Raw genomic sequence first — 19,342 nt, 5'->3', positions numbered from 1 at the left:
GCTTTCCAAGACTTGAAGGCAGCATTACTCTGTGAGCCGGTGCTGCAGAGTCCAGACTTTGAGAAACCTTTTGTTGTGCAGACTGATGCCTCTGGAGTTGGGCTGGGGGCGGTCCTTCTCCAGGGGGAGGATGAACAGCAGAAGCCTGTGGCTTATATCAGCCGCAAACTATTTCCTCGGGAGACCAGGTATTCTGTGGTGGAGCTAGAGTGCCTAGCTGTGAAATGGGCTCTTGAGTCTTTCAGATATTACCTGTTAGGAAGAGACTTTCTGCTTGAGACTGACCATAGGGCACTCCAATGGTTGGGGAAAATGAAAGACTCCAATGCTCGCATTACAAGATGGTTTTTGTCTTTACAGCCATTTCGGTTTAAAATTCAGTACAGGGCGGGGAAGCTGAACCCTGTAGCGGATTTCCTGTCTCGCCACCCCTGTGTCAAGACTTCAGAAGGGGGAGGAAATGTGAAAACGGAGCCGTTTTCCCCCTCTGTTATTAAAGTATAACCGCCGTCTATCACACACAGCGTCGCATCCTTCACTACATTTCCCAGCATGCACCACAGACCGGCCGTCATGGCGGCGGCCGATCCAAACATTTCACCCGGTAATTTACACTAGTTCTGAAATTACAACGTCACCTTTCATTTAACTTTTTTCTTACTCACCAGCGCAGCGAACTCTGAAAGTATCCACTGCGTCAGCATCAGTATACATTCCGTAGTCGGCAATAAAACTTCCCAGTCAAGTTACACTTTCTCTTCCCTTAGTCCGTCAGAATACTGGTCCGTGTGGAAACACGTACCGCATCGGAGCCAGTCTCTTATTCATTGTCCCAGGGCATTGGAAAAGACTATTAGGGGGCAGGGGTGTTAAGTGGGATTTCAGTGTGTCTGATAATTGTTTGCATGATAATAAGTAGGTGAAATGGTAATGTTTGTATGGTTAAATTATTTCATAAATATGTATGTTTTTGTATGAATGATGATATTGTCTGTATTTATTTTTCTATAATGTTAACTGTGGTTTATTTGGGATTTGCCTTCCTGTTCAGTTGGGCTGTCCCAATTGGTTAATTATTGGTGGGTCTATTTAAGGGGCATACTCACAATGTCTTGGGAGGGCTGCTTAGAGGGCTGCTTAGAGGGCTGCTTGAGGGACTGCTTGGAGGGCTGGTTGGAGAAACTCCTTTGGAAGGTCTGCTTTAAAAAACTTTATTTAATGTCAGCTTGCTGAGAGGCTGTCAGTTTTTTGTATTGCCTGCAATGGCCGGTTTTGTTTTCTTTATTTGAAAGTATTTTGTTTGTTTTGTTTTTTTTGTCTTCACCATCGCCAGTAAATAAATTGCTACACGCTTTTTAACTGGAATTTTGTCGTCCGCTGGTTCTTACCATTTAATTTTTGCAAGTCATCTGCTTACTCCTCCTCTGACGTGAGACGAGAGCTGGCGAGCCGTTTTTCTCACACACTACAACTAGAATTATCATTATTCTTCATTTAAACACAGCCTTATCATGGTATGTCTGAGCATGGTGCATTGCTGCTTAATGCAAAACTTGCAATGATTCTTCATAACCAATATCACTACATAAAGGTTGAGTCTGACTTGTATCATATCCACTTTTAAGGTATTCAAGCCGTTTTTTGTCTCTACCCACGTCCCAATTTGCAAATTTCTTTGTCCATACTTTTTTCTGCCTTTTTCCTTGAATCCACTAAATACCCAGTTCTTTTCTGACAACATGATATTAACTCACCTGTTTCCAACGTCCCATTATCTGTTGCCCTTATTTGGACTCCTTATGACTCCTATTCTTTTCAGCTGCATATATAAAGATCAAGTATAATATTATGACCACCTCAAGGAGAGCTGAGGCTGAAGTGGCTTAAACATAGGACATATTCTCCTTGCGGTCAATAGTGTAAAGCACAATTTACAAAAGGACCTTTTAATTATAAGGCATAATTCATCAGAGCAACGCACCTCCTTTCAATGCTTAATTATGTAGTTACCTTGTTGGACTGGACCACATGGTCTACTTTGATTACCTCAATAATCAATACATTTTTATTTTATAATTGATTCACTGTTGTTCCATGATGAACAAGTTTTTTTAGGGCCACTTTGTACCATTGACATATGTTGATAACTGTGGCCTCAGAACAGCTAACAAGGGTTGCAGCTTTTGAGATGATCTTACCCAGTTGTCTAACAATTGCAAATTTTGCCCTTTACTAAAATACTCCAAGACTTATACTTTAATATTTTTTTTCTTTTTTTTTTTTGTAAGTCATTCAATTAAAGACAAAGTTTTCACTTCCTGCACATAACAAGCTGAGGGGTGTCATGACAAAGAGATAAATCATTCACTGCAAGAAACACATCTTGATTTACAATACAAATTTTATACATAAAAATATTTCATTTTTTAAATCACCACAAAATTATTTGTTGGAGTAGACTTTAAAATTTGCCTCAAGATGTCAGAGATCTATAGATGTATATAAAAAAAACCTGCCGTATGGCAAGATAAAAAGAAAAGCTGAAAACTTTATTCCATAATGCTAATGTATAAACACTTACACACATATACTGAAGGAAACACGCTCATATTCACGCAATAATACCCCATCTTTCATCCCTCCCTGTCACGCCTCCAACCAAATTAGATTGTGATTGCTCTTTCCGAGGTCACTTTTAATTAAACTGAGATGAGAACATGGCACATGGGATTAAGCCCCATCCTACCACTACAAATTATGAATTCATAACTAATGCTACAGCCTATTGCTGTCAACCATGACCCCCATATCATTTATGTATAAGAGCAAAGGAACTCCTTTAATTGTCTTTTGCAGATATAAAGAGCATGGTTGGGCAGAAGGTATGAGTGTGCAGTGGCTGAATGGAAGTAGTTGAATCACGTGAGAAAATAAATTATATCAAATTAATAGAAAGTAAGTTGAATTTATCCTGTCATTTAATTTGATTTGTATTACAATGGAACCTAAAATAGTGATGAGCAAAGAGAGAAAGAGATATTAATACTGCTCGGTATTATTTAGGGCATTAGAGGAAAGGCCTCTATGGTTTAAATTTTTTTAGGTTAATATAATTAACAGTGAGATGATAGGCTAACATTAAACTATCTATACTTATTACTAGTAATTATTCAGTTGAGTAGATAAGATATGATTATGTGATCATAATATTTGGTAAAGAAAAGGCTCCCTATAGTGTTTGCTCCCACTTGTGCAGCTTTCCCTTTTTCCCATCAAAACATTGCAGATCCTATGATATATAATCTCTCAGTATATTGTTAAGTGCGGATGTTAAAAATGAAAAGTTTCAATTGATATCAATGGTGTTATCCACTTACCTAATGAAACATAAAACGCAAAACAGGCCACAAAGAAAGCATCCTTCCTTACCTCAGTGATAAAAGCCTTGGCAGTAGCCGGGCTCATGAACAAAACTGCTCTCCGTAGCGTATCCCTATATCGATGCAATTCCTCCACACGCATTGTTCTGAAAAGACCTGTGATCATCATGTTGACATTAGATTCGACCTTCTGAAGGGACACGTCCATCCCTTGCTGAGAGGTACGGTCCAGAAAATCCTCAATACCACGAATGTCTGAAAAAAGAGCAACAGTTATATATTAGTGACCACAAATATGGCTTTAGTCCAACATTGAAATTCTTATTGAGTATTTGCAACAGAAAAATATTAACTGCAAAACAGAGGGTATTATATATAGAGATCACTGATACAAAAATGAAGGCCATCACTAATGACTTCATATCATTTTCCCTGTTGAAGCTAATGTGTTGTCTCTCCGCATCAGTGAGTTCAGCAAATAACCTAATTCATCAGCTCTCATTTGCTGCATTTCCTTGCTCTCCCAGTATGTGTAAATTAAATGTGGTTTATCATGCTAATCTGATAAAAAAAAGCTTTTGTTGTCAACATTGTATATTCATCAGAGCTAAATATATTTCTATCTTCAATCTTGAATGATTAAAGGGTACAAGACAAGCCCTTCCCCTATATACACACATCTTTGGTGCATTAGTAGTTTAGTATATGGAGCACTGATAGTGACTGAAAAATTGATATTTATGAGACAACAAACACTTTTAAGTAAGCCTCAGAGTGCCTCATGCATCTCTAACTTTTTCAGGCCAACATTACAAAGTAGCTAAGCCTCATTCAAATTAAATGGATGGTATATGTGAACATCGGTTTTAAAATCCTGTTACAGATTGACAAATGTATTTGACAGCCAATCAATAGCCTTTAATATAAACTATTCCATTGTTGCTCTGGCAGATAAGTTCGGGTCTTGTCCTGTTGTACAGTGAAATTCCACCACAGCCCAAAATCTTTTGTAGTCTTAATGTCTCTCTTTCTAGCTTTAACCTGTATTTACTTTCTAAAGAAATCTCTTTCATACATTTCTACATTTGGGTGAAGGATTAAACAGGATAAGGCATAACATTCAATGTGTAACATGGGGAAATTATTTTATATTCTAATGCTGATTAAATATAACCTCTCTGCAACCTTATTATACACTATATTGCCAAAAGTATTTGCTCACCCATCCAAATTATTGGAATCAGGTGTTCCAATCACTTCCATGGCCACAGGTGTATAAATTCAAGCACCTAGGCATGCAGACTGTTTTTACAAACATTTGTGAAAGAATGGGTCGCTCTCAGGAGCTCAGTGAATTCCAGCGTGGAACTGTGATAGGATGCCACCTGTGCAACAAATCCAGTCGTGAAATTTCCTCGCTCCTAAATATTCCACAGTCAACTGTCAGCTGTATTATAAGAAAATGGAAGTGTTTGGGAACGACAGCAACTCAGCCACGAAGTGGTAGGCCACGTAAACTGACAGAGCGGGGTCAGCGGATGCTGACGCGCATAGTGCGAAGAGGTCGCCAACTTTCTGCAGAGTCAATCACTACAGACCTCCAAACTTCATGTGGCCTTCAGATTAGCTCAAGAACAGTGCGCAGAGAGCTTCACGGAATGGGTTTCCATGGTCGAGCAGCTGCATCCAAGCCATACATCACCAAGTGCAATGCAAAGCGTCGGATGCGGTGGTGTAAAGCACGCCGCCACTGGACTCTAGAGCAGTGGAGACGCGTTCTCTGGAGTGACGAATCGCGCTTCTCCATCTGGCAATCTGATGGACGGGTCTGGGTTTGGCGGTTGCCAGGAGAACGGTACTTGTCTGACTGCATTGTGCCAAGTGTAAAGTTTGGTGGAGGGGGGATTATGGTGTGAGGTTGTTTTTCAGGAGCTGGGCTTGGCCCCTTAGTTCCAGTGAAAGGAACTCTGAATGCTTCAGCATACCAAGACATTTTGGACAATTCCATGCTCCCAACTTTGTGGGAACAGTTTGGAGCTGGCCCCTTCCTCTTCCAACATGACTGTGCACCAGTGCACAAAGCAAGGTCCATAAAGACATGGATGACAGAGTCTGGTGTGGATGAACTTGACTGGCCTGCACAGAGTCCTGACCTCAACCCGATAGAACACCTTTGGGATGAATTAGAGCGGAGACTGAGAGCCAGGCCTTCTCGTCCAACATCAGTGTGCGACCTCACAAATGCGCTTCTGGAAGAATGGTCAAAAATTCCCATAAACACACTCCTAAACCTTGTGGACAGCCTTCCCAGAAGAGTTGAAGCTGTTCTAGCTGCAAAGGGTGGACCGACGTCATATTGAACCCTATGGATTAGGAACGGGATGTCACTTAAGCTCATATGTGAGTCAAGGCAGGTGAGCAAATACTTTTGGCAATATAGTGTATCTCTGTTGTGTTCCTTAGAGTCCATGATGCTTTTTACTTACAGTACCAGTGTCTAACATATCTCTGAGACCTTCGCAGAACCACCCTAACCATACAATATTTAATATTTACGGCCGTAGTCTCTCTGACCTCTGATTTTTATTTTCAAACCAAACTATTAACCAAACTGCAGCCATGATTTAATTGTATGAACTCCCGTTATTAGATTAAAACCCTGAAAAGAGGGGTAGGAGTATGACGAAAAGGAGACATGTTGGATGTTCTGTTAGCTGGTGTTTGTTGCACCAGCTATCATACTACATGATTTATCCACAACATTTATGACATTGCATGATCACTGTAAGAGAGACATATAGGGAGTGGCGACCTAGTGGTTGAGGCATAGGGCTTGGAATCCTGAGGTTATGAGTTCAAGCCCCACTCCTACAGGCTTCCCTTAACCCCACACTGCTCCCTGGAGAGATGGATTAAATGCAGAGGTACATTTTTCCAATGTGAGATATATAAAGTTTAATTATGATTACAAAGTTGGAGTGAATTGATTGGAAAAGTATTTCTCCTGCATTCATATGTGAACTTGAATAGCCTTTTTAACCGTTACTTTAGAAAAAAATAATGTTACTAGAGTAATTCTTTAGCTGACTACTTTCTACTTTTACTGAGTAAAAAAAACTGTTTAAGTGCTGCTACTCGTACTTAAGTACAGTTTTTTTGGGCACTTTACCCAGCTCTAATGGTCATTCCTTAATTTAAAACTCATTGACTCAGTATCTGAAATATATTTCTTCATTTGTGGCTGAAAAAAAGCAAGATTTTCTTTTAACTGTGCTCAGAACCATGAAAGCACTCCCTCTGCCATATTATGTAATTATCCTGCAGCATATCTGAGAACTAATCCCTCTTCTCCTGTAACCATTTTCTCAACAAACAGTTGTGGAGGTCTTTGGTTGAACAAATGAGCTTCAGAGTTTTGATGACTGTGTTGATCACAGTAGTAAATTCTGCAGGTAGTTTGGCACATAAGAATTTGATGAATGCTTCAGGATAGCAACTTGACAGCTGAAGGTTCTGACTCAGAAATCATGCAAAGCCCGTCTCTCTCAATACTGCAGCAGGTTCCCTCTCATTTACCTGGACTCTGACTTATATCCATGTGCAAAGATGGCTTTTTAAACAAATATCTTTCAAGAAATTATCCCTAAAAAAGTCACACGTTCTCTTTTAAAGTTTGTCTTTCTGAATTTTCAGACTAAATTCTTCATAAAATTATATATTGTATGTATATATATATATATATATATATATATATATATATATATATATATATATATATATATATATATATATATATATATATATATATATAATTTACTGGATTGCCTAAAATAAAGTTACTAATTCAATCATATATTCATTCATTCATTCATTCATTCATTCATTCACTCATTCAATATCTCATAAATACTACAGATCTGTTGCATCTGCTGGATACTGTAATAACTGATATTTTACTAGTTAAATATTACATACCAAATATTTATATTAATCAAATGCCATAACTATGTATTGTTTTTTAAATTAATCAGCTTTCTTTTGCAAATGTTTATCAATGTCTTCTTTTTCCTTGTCTTATCTTAAGAACCTTGTATAATTCCTGCAGTGTACACTTTATTTAACATCCCACACTCTACCGCTTTTTGGAAAGTTCCTTGGTTACATGAACCATGTGACAGTGGCTTTCTCAGCAGAAGCTGTTGCAGATGAAAAGGATTGCTGATGCTGCAGGAAAAAAACTACTTGAAAGTCATAATGTTCACATTTCCTTTAATGCTATGAGCTGGGTATCCTAAACTAATCTCTTCTGTCAAAGGATGTAACTTGTGATCAGCAACAGTGCATAAACCATCTGCTTAAAAAGTTAAAATGTTAAATTATATATATATATATATATATATATATATATATATATATATATATATATATATATATATATATATATATACATACAAGGCAGGGCATGATTGCATAATCAGTAAACCTGGGAGAAAAAAGTGGCCTGGATTATATTTAAGCAGCAAGAGGCTAGTTATAAATCACGTGGTGTAAGTGAGACATATTAAGGTTTTTCTCCCTGTGTGCATTCCAAAAATGTTTTCCTGCCTTTGGAGAAATGGCTTCTGTCAAAATGTGTGGTATTTTAGCCCATATTAAGAGGAACAACTTCACTGGTGATAGGCCTACTACTCTCTTAATAGCTTCAGCCAGTTTAATCACATCTTTGCTTAATCTGTGAGGATGATACAGTCTATACAGTTTGCAGCAAAAAGTATTGATTATTGTCATAGATCAATATTCTAATGATGTTACCAGACATATAATATAGTTGGGACATGTGTGCATGGCACCTTTAGGTATGAACTAATCAAGTTATATACCAACCTGGTGATGACCCATTGTTTTGATTTAGGTGTGTTCAAATAAAGATGCATCAAAACCGTGCAGAACATAAATGTTCTAGAACTAGAATTGGAGAACCTCAGCCTATACCATTTGATATTAGCAGTCACTTCTTTATTCAGCAGCCTCCAGCACTTGTGTATTCATTAAAGAGAATATATATGTCACAGCTATTGAAACCTGCACAATCAATACATAGTTAAATGAATTAACTATTTAACGAGCTGAGGAATCAGTCCATCATATTAGTATTTATGCAGTATGTGATATTGAAACTCTGTGAAAATAATTGACTCATGAGATGGTTAAAGGACCTTGATTCAAGCACCAACCACCATAATTACTTCAATTAAAAAATCTTTTTGTATGATCACAAAACCAGGATGCTAGTGTTAATGTTTTACAGTGACTCATCTGCTCTTAATGAGCTACACTGCAAGTCAAGGTAGTCCTAATTAGAGCACTTTGGTTGAGGCCACTGCTAATGATGCCAGAGAGAGAGAGAGAGAGACAGAGAGAGATGGGGGGAGAGATGAGGTGAGTGTGTGCTAAGCTTCAGTATGTAAAGCATCAAGGTAATGACTTATTTGATATGGAAAATGGATGAGACTGTTGTCACTGCCAGTGTCACATATGAGAAATTAACTGGATTGATTAAAGTTGTTAAGGCCACAAGTGCTTTGGTGAAATAGTGATTTAATCAGATTTGGATTCTAAGGTTCATGGTGATATCAGGAAGAGAGATATTGTAAAACACTTCTCTTTTGAAAACAACATATGTAGATATCAAGGAAACAACGGCTGGAAACATTCTAGTCACTGAATTTTTCAATTGAAAAATGCTCTTTGAGTGCCTTTTTATTTCCTCAGAAGATTCAGATAAGACGAAATAAAAAATGTTTTAAATCTTTTTGTCAATGAGGGAATATAATAATATTTCACTAGCATCATAGAATATTCATTGGTCAATCAAAGATTTCTGATCTGCATACAGTAGGAGCAACCAAGCCATCACAATCGAATTACTGATAATAATGAGTTTGAATACTAATTTAAAGGCAATTTAATTAGTGTACAATGTAATAATTGTCTGCAACACAGCAAAAGCTATATAATAACCTTTATCTCAGTGTTACATTAAATAACTAACCGCTTGGAATATGTGTCAAATCACCTCAACATTTCAGGTTGTAATTTTGGACATACTATATTTCCCATTAAACATAGTTGGAATAGTAACTTGAGACCAATATAAATAAAATCTGTTCTTTCTAAATATGCCAAAAATCAAGTGGATAATTATTAAGAATAATGAATTTTGATGCATATAGATATTTCCACCTTAAAAATCAACATTTCACCGCTATTCAACTTTTGAATAATAAATATTTTATCTTAAATCTTCCTGTTAGCTTTGCAAAAAATACTATTTTTTGAGCATCATAAAAGTTTTACATGGACAAATTGATCCTCCTCATTATAAATAGATCAAGATTCCAATTTAAATAATTCAATAATTTAAATCATTTCTAAACGTGAGCAACAAATTGGTTTTGGACAAAGTTTATCATGTGTTCATATGTATTCTCAGATTTTCTAAATCACTGTGTTTGCACTTATTTATTTACAATCCATTCATCCATCTTTTTCTTGAGCTGCATAATCCTTGCCAGACTGTGTACAGCACTGGGAGAGTTGGACTACACTCTACGTCAGTCCCTGACAGCCCAGCACAAAGAAACTTTCAGGATCATAGTTCCGCCTTAGACACACAATCAAAACCTTCCATTACCTGATTGCTTTTCCCTTCACATTAAACAAGGCAATCATTCTAGATCAAGGGCCAAATGAGCATTAGAGATTATGTGCCTGAGGATACAGAATCAAAGGCTTGTAGACTTCACTGGGAGAAATTTCTTACAGTACACACTGAAAGAGGTCACAAACCTCCAAATGCATCTGGCGAGGAAAGAAGGTTTTAAGAGAACATCACTTGGAGAACACATGCAGTCTTATAGAGGGGCCACAGATAGAATTCAACGCTAGGACATTCTCCCCGTGAGGCAGCAGTGTTAAAAACAGCTTAACAGTACAGCAAACTCCCCTTTTTCCTGAATAAATTAATCAGTGTTAATGGCATTACGCCATGTTTTATGCTGTGTTCAGATCGGACCCGGTGTCTGCGCGGAGTGCAGTGGATTCACATAGAATTCCTATAAAAATCGTGAGGGGAAAGGCAGAGAAAAAATCTGGAAGGCTTGGGATTTAATATATTCAACAATTATTCCACCAAGTATATATATATATATAAACATCTCTTCCTCACCAACAGATCTACCTTTTTTCCTTTCAACCTTGGGTCCTGAACCAGAGGCCTGGGAGCTTGAGGGTTCTGCGCAGTATCTTTGCTGTTCCTAGAACTGCAATTTTCTGGACTGAGATGTCTGATGTCTCTATTTCCAGGGATCTGCTGTAACCACACCTCAAGTTTGGGGGTCACTGCCCCGAGTGCCCCCATGACCACAGGCACCACTGATGCCTTGACCTTCTAGGTTTTCTCCAGCTGTTCTCTGAGCCCCTTGTATTTCTCTAGTTTCTCATGTTCCTTTTTCCTGATGTTGCAGTCAAGATGCTATGTAAAACACAACGTCTTTCCTCTGCTTTTTTCCCAGCACCAAAATGTCTGGTTGTTTTGCCATTATCATTCGGTCTGTCTGTATCAGGATGTCCTGGGCCTTCCACAAGGCTTCCCCACCCATATGTAACATGTCTGGAACAACTTCCTCAACATCCTCCTGAGGGAGGCAACCAGGAGGCATCCTACAGTAAACAGATGCCCGAGCCACCTCAGTTGGCTCCTCTCAACGAGGAGGACCAACGACTCTCCTCACGAGTAACTGAGGTCCTCACCCGATCTTGAAGGGTGCGCCCAGCCACCCTGCGAAGGAAACTCATTTCGGCTGCTTGTATTCGGAATCTTGTCCTTACAGTCATTGTCCAGATCTCATGACCATAGGTGAGTGTGGGAACATAGATAGATCGGTAAATCAGGAGCTTTGCACCCTGACTCAGCTCCCTCTTCACCATGACAGTCCGATACAGTGACCACATCACTGCCGGCGGTGCACCGATCCGTCTATCGATCTCATGCCTGAGACCTAGCAAACATAAAAAACAGGTCTCTGACAAAAACTGATGAGCCATAAATACCAAAAAATGCTGATGTAAGCCTACAAAGAGAGCAGGCTATATGTGGAGATTAAATTGGATCTGTAGTAGGTTGTACCTGTGCTATGTCTCAGGTGAAAGTTGCAGTTCTATATCAAAGTGATGGAGCAAATGGCTGACCCTGAGCAGAAATGAAGATCCAGGTTCTGTTTCCTTTTCTATACCTGTAGAACAGTGAGTATTTAGTACTTTAATGGAGTAGCTTAATAAATCAAATAAACTGTGTCAATGACCAACTATTTGCTGGGAATGTGGGGGTGTACTTCCCCAATACGTTAAGGGGAAATTTGAAGAAAATAATAATAAGAAAGGATTTTATTTATCTTAAATAATTATGTATTTATTCTCATGTGTTTATAAAATAATTAAAACTCTTGGCCACAAGTTGAACTCCTTACCAACGCAAACTTGTTTAACGTAATTTCTTAGCTGTGCTTAGATTAAAGCAGAATGTGAATGTACCTGGTCCATAAAATTTAAAATAGGCCAAGTAATGCAAACAAAACCAAAAGAGCATCCTTTTTTTATAACACAATTATTAGTTGTTAACGTGCAATTTAAGAGACATATACTTATTATATGTATTATTATTTAATATCTTTAGCTTTCACTCAAGGTATGAATGCCTCATAGGCAATTATAGAGATATCCAGCATAAAGTGGGGAAAAAAGGAATTTCCAGTGAAAAGCATCCTTTTTCTTGAGTATTTCTGATTTCCTGCCTCCTCTTTTTCAAAGGACAAGACTTGAGGCTGTACTAGGCTACTGCTGAGCGGATCATTGACTTCAAGACACTTTCCATCAAGGTGCTTCAGGACAAGATAGTGGATAAAAAGATAGGTAAAATTGCCACTGTCCTTGCCCACCCGGACAACCATCTGTTTGAGAAACATTCCTCTGAGAGAAAGCATCGGTCCATTAACGGTATGACTACGCATCAACTCAAAAGATTTTCACCCCAGAGCACAGTCACCTTACTTAACCACTCCTCCTAAGCTTACTGTGAAAAGAAATACTCCCCACAGTATTTCTTACATCCAAATAAAGATGTCAGCTTTATGAATAAAATGTTAGCTACAGTCACCTACAGTGGGTACATTGTGCAATATTTGCCTCAAAAAATGTAATAGTCAATGAGGAAACAATTTAATGCCACTTTTGTTTTAGTGTATTTAGTGTATATTTCACTTCAACAATAATAATGTGTGTATAGTGCCTTAGGAAATCTAATTTTTATACACCTTAAAACTTTTTCATATAATGTCAATTACTGTCAGGTTTCTGTGTGCTTTGCTCTGTTGATTCTTTTCCACAGGTGGCTGTTGTTGACAGGTGGGTGTGGCCCTGCACCTGCGGCTCATTGGGGCTGCTATGCTGGTGCTTTGAGTTAGCTGAAGGACGCTGGAGTGTTAAACTGTTGTGGTACACCTAGGCCTCTGTCCTGTTGACAGATCTTCGTTAACCTGAGGTTTTTGGATTCCTGGTTCTAACCTGTCTCCTGTCTCCCTCAGTTTGTTGTGCTCTAGATTGCTCACCAGTCTGTCTCCGTACTCTGAAGACTGGTCACTGAATCCCTGCTGCTCAGATTATGCTCTGGCGTTCCCCTCAAGCCCCCTCGGTGATACAGAGCCGGACAAGAGAACCCCTTTCCTGGATTCACACTGGTTCCTTCAGCTGCTCCTCGAACCTGCCTCTGCTGCATTGCTGCTCAGGCCCCCGCCTAAGTCCCACCTGTAGCTCAACCACCTCCTCCCATGAGAAAGCTGTGAGTTACAGAACCCTTTCCTCCACTCACCCTCCCCGGATAGGTTTGCCTTGAGAAGTCACCTTATGACTTACTTCAGTTCATTAGTTACTTTAGCCTTTGTATAAACATTTCTGTTCCACTAATACCTCAGAATTATGTATAGTATATCAGTGAAAGGAAATCAGGACTTCCAGGAGTTGCAAAGATCCAAAGCTCAGAAGGGGGAATCAGTCAAAATCCATGGGAAGCCCCATCAAATTTTGCTACAAGCCATGTAAGGAATGCAACAGCATGCCAGATGAGATCAAGGTGTAATTTTCTGGACTAGATAGACTAAAATAAACAGTGCACATGGCCTTGAACATACTTTCTATAAAGTGAAGTATAGCAGCAAAAGCATGCTGTGTTGAAGCAGGTGCAGTATTAAGTAGCGACTGGAATGGGAAGATGGAAAGAATCAAACTCAAGTCTATCGAGGGCCAGTATTCTGCAAATTTAAGATGTCTCCTTGTTTCAGCACACCTGAATTAAATGGCTTCATTACATTCTCAGTTGTCAAATTCTCTACAGCCTTGCAAAGCACTGCTTTGATTCAGGTGTGTTAAGGCAGATACTCATATAAAAGGCTTCAACATTGCTGAGTCAGCAATAGACTCTAGTTGTTAGGAGATGCAATCCTCCAATTAGGGCAACAGTCCTAAACATGCCTAAACAAGACACATTTTTTTTATCAAGTTCTTCATCTTACCTGGTCTAGCTAAAGCAATGGAGAAAGCTTTGGTTAGGCCGAGGTGGTATCTCTTTTTTCAATAAGAATGGCAACAAACAAAACTTTCCAGAGAACTAGACAAAAAAGTAAAACGTTCCACTAACTTCTCTCCTGAATGCAAAGAAATTATACAAATATCTACTGATTAGTTTAAGCCTTTGTACTGTAGCATCCTACCTATCTGTTAGGTTTTACTGGATGCTCTATTTTCTTTGACTTTACTGTATCTCTCCAGCTTGCAAATTGTTGCATAAAAATCCAGAAATAATAATAGAATTGCAAGTTTACATCCTAATACAGTTATAGAGTATAAAGCATAATTATCTCCAAAAGGGTCACAAAGCATACGACAAGATTAGTATGCACAAAACAGGATGGACATGCATACAGCAAGATTTGTATGTGAACAACAGAGCTCACAAATGTTAATCGCAAAATGATTGGATGCGTGATTCAATATACACAAATGTTTCAAATAACAATATGAAACTGCACATGTAATCATATAGTAGGCATACAAACCAACAAACGTGCTTGCTCGGATTGCCAAATGACGGATCGGTCAACATGAGTGCATTGATAAGCTTTCTTGTGCCTACAATTTTGGATATTCTTTTGCTGCGAGATTATTGATAAAGGAGATTAGGCTTTCAAGGCTAGGGAAGAAACAAAACTACTTTAAATTACCTTTATTATAGGGGCCAGTAGCAATAATAACTAGCATTCTGTCCATCTTCTTAAGTACGTGTCATATTTGATAACTTACTCTAAGAAATTTTTCTGAATAGAATAACAGTTGTAGCATGCAGGTAGGAACAAATATTACAGTGGGGAGTTCTAGAGATTGAAAGATAAATTTGTCAATAAAATAAAAACCTTTTAAGATATCTGCAACCTGTTCTGTTTTGGTGTTAACGCTCTTTGTTTTGTCTTTCCCTCAGGAGCTACCTCTGGCAATCGTTACCCTTGCCTCAGGCATTTTGCTCTTGCATGGCTCAAAGGCAGAATTTTTTTGTTGTGTTTTTTCATGGCTCTATCCTGAAATGGAACACTTGATATTTCTACGGAGCAATGTCAAAACAATTAATTTCTCAGCTTAAATTTGCCTGAGCATGTTTTAGAGTTAAGACCTGGATGAATAATTTAATATGGTTATCGGTATTGTTCTCCATATGGGAAGAAAACGCTTTAGGCCTTGAAGAATCCCACATCAGTCATGTATATTGCTCAAAAATCCTTTTCATGTTAAAAGTTGATCTGCTTTTTCCTGTTCTCAGCTTCAGTTTTCCCTTCTCTTTCCCTATGTTCGATCCCTTTTACCTCAAAGCCTCCTGACTTCAAACTCCTGGATTCCCTGCAGACAGCTTAACTAAAACTTGTAAAAACCCACACTCTATAAAATGCTTGCTACCTTTTTAGGGGATCATGACCTTTCCTATCTCTAAAATTGTCTCTAGCAGCCCCCATGCACTGCTGTACACCATCAGCCTTCCATGCAAACATGTGAATTGACTTTTGATTTTTCACCATTTATTAAGTTATTTCCTCACTTACTCTGTTTTATTGTTTATTCTATTTTATTGAAATATTACTTAGCCTATCAATTATACACACACTCTGTTGAGAGTAATTTGTGGGTATCTGTAAAAAAAAAATATGACAATTTTAGATAAATCCTTTTGAAAATGAACACCAAATCTATTTACAAGTATGGACTGGATGTGGGAGTTCTCCTTTCTGGTTTTACTATTTTTGTAAAGTAAATCTGGTGTCATTCAATACAAATATCAGTTCATACAGTAGGTACATACATCAGTTTAACCAGCCCCACTCATTCATTCATCATATTTTCTTTATAAAAGCCACTATTGAAGGTAAAGCGTGGAAATAACTGGACTTTTTATTAGCAAAACTGAACAACTGCTATCATAAATACCAAAGTATAATACTGTAACAACCTCAAAATTTCCACAGCTCTAAATTAGTTGTTCAAAAATACATATATGGCTGTATGGTTGCCAAGAATCCCGTAAAACACAGAATCGTCCCTTATTTGGTAGTTAAATGTTGTGCCCCGTACTGATCCAATAAAGGACACAATTTGTCTCTAACACACCTGCCTCACACACACTAATACTAAGGCAAAGGCAAGTTACAAATGGCACAATTCAGTACATGGACAATTCAAAGTGGTACACATGAAGTAGACAATAAAATAGAAGAAAATAAAAGCAAAGTAAAAGCAAAATAAGATAAAAACACGTGTGGTATAACAAAAACAGTAGGATCACAACCTCAAACTAATAATACTTCAGTTAACAGTTTAACTTCAACAGTCTAAAGCAGCTCTAATGAAATGGGTTTTAACTTCGACTTAAAAGAACTCAGTCTTTCAGCACTTTTAAAGTCTTCTAAGAGTTTGTCCCAGATAAGTGGAGCATAGGAACTAAATGCTGCTTCTCCATGTTTGGTTCTAGTTCTGGGTGTACAGGGGTGGCTTTAGCTAGAAGACCTGAATAGTCTGGGAGGTTGATACACTGTACACAAATCTGTTACAGTATGTATCGAGGTGTGTTTTAATCTACTGTATTGCTCTGTTTAATCTTTTTATCACTATGCCCCAGGCTGCCATAGTCACTGATAAAACAGCAAAACAGTAACACAATCATTTAAATGTCAACAGTGGTGGTGCAACACTAAGTGGCATCCTCTGTATTTTGGTCCAAGGGAGGAATATTCCTGTGCATCAGATGTGCTTATAGGCAAGATCCTGCAGCAGGTAACGATAGCAATCTCTTGTGTTTTCGATCTGGTTTAGAAAAGAACGTAAAAACTCCACTAAAAACCAAAATCTGGCAATACCCCAAAAACTAGAGTCAGTAACTGAAGAGATAAATGAAAAAATTGAGGGATAAAGTGTGTGCGAGCAGAGAAAAAGATGGGCTATATTGAAAACATGTGTTCGCAGTGTCCGGGACGCACCAGTAGAGCTGAAAATAAGGAGAGGGACAGTTGCACTGTAGCTTCATTTGAGAGGACACACTCGACCGTCTGTTCTCTATAGAACTGCTTGTACAGAGACGAGGCCTTCTGGGAGCATTGCTATCATCTAGACACTCTGCCTTTTATTCTATGCTATATTCTGCTTCTCTCTCCCTTCCTCTCACTCATTGATGCTCTCCAATCTCTCCTCCCTCCTTGAACAGAGGGTGAGGTCATTAGGGAGAAATTGTGATATCTTTAAAGGGCCTTCTGTGGCTGAGAAAACAGCGTTGGCAAAACCCACAGGATCCAAGCGATGAATCAGTGGTCACAGAGCACAGAGGGGATATGGAAATTTAAGTGGGTTACAAATATGCGTGTATATTCATGTACAAGTGTCTATTGTGCAGACATTAAGGCTAAGCCCAAACACATGGGACAAATTTGGGATTTATAAGAGGTTACTAAAGGTTGTCAAGAGACAGACAAAAGGTGTCCCTCATTATACACTAGATTAGTTTAAGTAAAGGTTGGGGATAAAATTCTTAACTGAAAGCCTTAAATATATTTAGGTAATCATAATACAGTTCTAAAGTTAACCTTATACGTGCTATGGAGGGTGTGTGCTTTAACATATGTGCAAAATAAATAAAATAAAATAAAACCATTTGTTGGGTGCAGCAGTGGTGCAGGGATTAGGTGTGCCAACATTGTACCAGGGTTTGGTACTTGAAACGGCCTCAGATGTTTAAGTCCCAGTCTGTTGACCTTGGCAGCATGTCTTCTCCTTCTCTCTGATTCTACTCCTGTCTGATTACATTCATTAATATTAAAAAAAAATCTTTAAAAAACCCTTTATATGTTACAAATTGCACAGAAACCTCACATCATAACAGTGCCTTGCAGAAGTTTTGAAAAACCTGTATGTGTTCTTACCAATTTCATAGTATTATTTAGAATTCATAAACTGAAGCTTTAAAAATAGCACATAATTATTAAGTGAAAATAGAAAGTAAGTAAGGTTTTCAAATTTTTTTTCAAAATAAAAATCTAAAAAGTGAGGGTTGCTTAACTATATCCTAGGGTGAACAGATTTGGGTTTCTGAAAAGGACGACAGTTTTTTTTTTGTGTCAGTGTCTGTGTGTGTGCAGGGGGGTGCCGGGGGATACTTGGGTGGTGGCTCATGGACCTACAGTTACACTTTCATTAGACTCATTTTCCAAAAGTGAACTAAAACCTATATTCATTTAATGCTTTCCTATTTCTGAGAACACAAGACCACAACACATTGAGGATTATATTTATAGATTTTGGAGAGATGCCTTTTAGTGCATTACAAATATACAGTAGGGCCCAAAAAGAAATTGAAAAAAAATAATAAGAGCCGATTCCAGGGCCAAAATTGATATATCATGCATCCCTAGAAGGACGATTTTGAAATTCCCCCCAGATATCTTTTTAAGTATGAAAAGTAGGGCTGGGTATTTTCGCCAAAGTCCTGAATCGATTCGATTTTGATTCATAAAGTTCTAAATCGATTAATTTCGATTCAATCTGTTTTTACAATAATGAAAGTGGTTCAACTGTGTTTCAAACTACTCAAACTACTGTATTTTGTTTTTTTCCTGTCACAGTAAACACAAACTGCAAACTTGTAAATCAGACCGTTTAAACATGAGATGTGAACAAAACTGTCTCAAAAGTGCAAACTTGTTTGTGAAAAGTGAAAAAGTGAAGCCTCACTCGAGCAAGCAGACGTGACACAGCAGACATTCATAAGCTGCATTATCTTCAATGCACAAACCATATTTGCAGCGTTGTCTGTAACAACAAACAGGGCGTTTTCTGTTAAGCCCCAATTTGTTAATGTCTTCAGTCCTATTGGCTATATTTGCAGCTGTCTGGCTTGAAGTAATCTTGAGTGCATCTTTCCTGCTCATTTTAATGTGAACGTCACGCAAGTCACTATAAAACGAATCAATCTAATTTCCCAGACATCGATTTTGCAAAAATGTAAAGGAATCGATTCAAAATTGATTAAATCAATTTTTTTACCCAGCCCTAATGAAAAGTAAGAAATTTCTGTGAAAAAGAGGACGTCTGGTCACCCTATATTAGCTGAAAATATAATCCATTAAAATAAATCCCTTTAGAAGTGTCCTTTTAGCAAAAAGGTCTCCATTGTTCATTGACCCTCCACTGAGTTTGACAATTAAACCATTTCCATTCTCAAAGATGAATTCACATCGATGTATAACATTAAAGTATGGAAGGTTTGAGATTTAGTCTGGAGAAGCTTTCCTTAACAAATCCAATGTACAGATCCCACAGGA

General features: G+C 38.0%; 1 protein-coding gene across 5 annotated transcripts in view; it reads right to left on the bottom strand.

Annotated features, from left to right (window-relative positions):
• The window catches only part of grid2 (glutamate receptor, ionotropic, delta 2), a 594,833-nt gene that overhangs the window by 265,032 nt on the left and 310,459 nt on the right, over positions 1 to 19,342 (bottom strand). For all 5 annotated transcript variants that reach the window (XR_005280492.1, XR_005280493.1, XM_038281457.1 and 2 more), the window contains exon 4: positions 3,430 to 3,635. Coding sequence is in view for 3 of the 5 variants with exons in the window: in XM_038281457.1 (XP_038137385.1) it covers positions 3,430 to 3,635 (206 nt within the window). In the remaining 2 variants the exon portion in view is untranslated. The remainder of the gene's footprint in view (positions 1 to 3,429; positions 3,636 to 19,342) is intronic.

The sequence above is a fragment of the Cyprinodon tularosa genome, unplaced genomic scaffold (assembly GCF_016077235.1).
Source record: "Cyprinodon tularosa strain WSP-4 unplaced genomic scaffold, ASM1607723v1 ctg171, whole genome shotgun sequence".
NCBI lineage: Eukaryota > Metazoa > Chordata > Actinopteri > Cyprinodontiformes > Cyprinodontidae > Cyprinodon > Cyprinodon tularosa.
The sequence above is the reverse complement of the archived record's forward strand: the minus strand, read 5'-3'. Positions and strand labels throughout refer to the sequence as shown.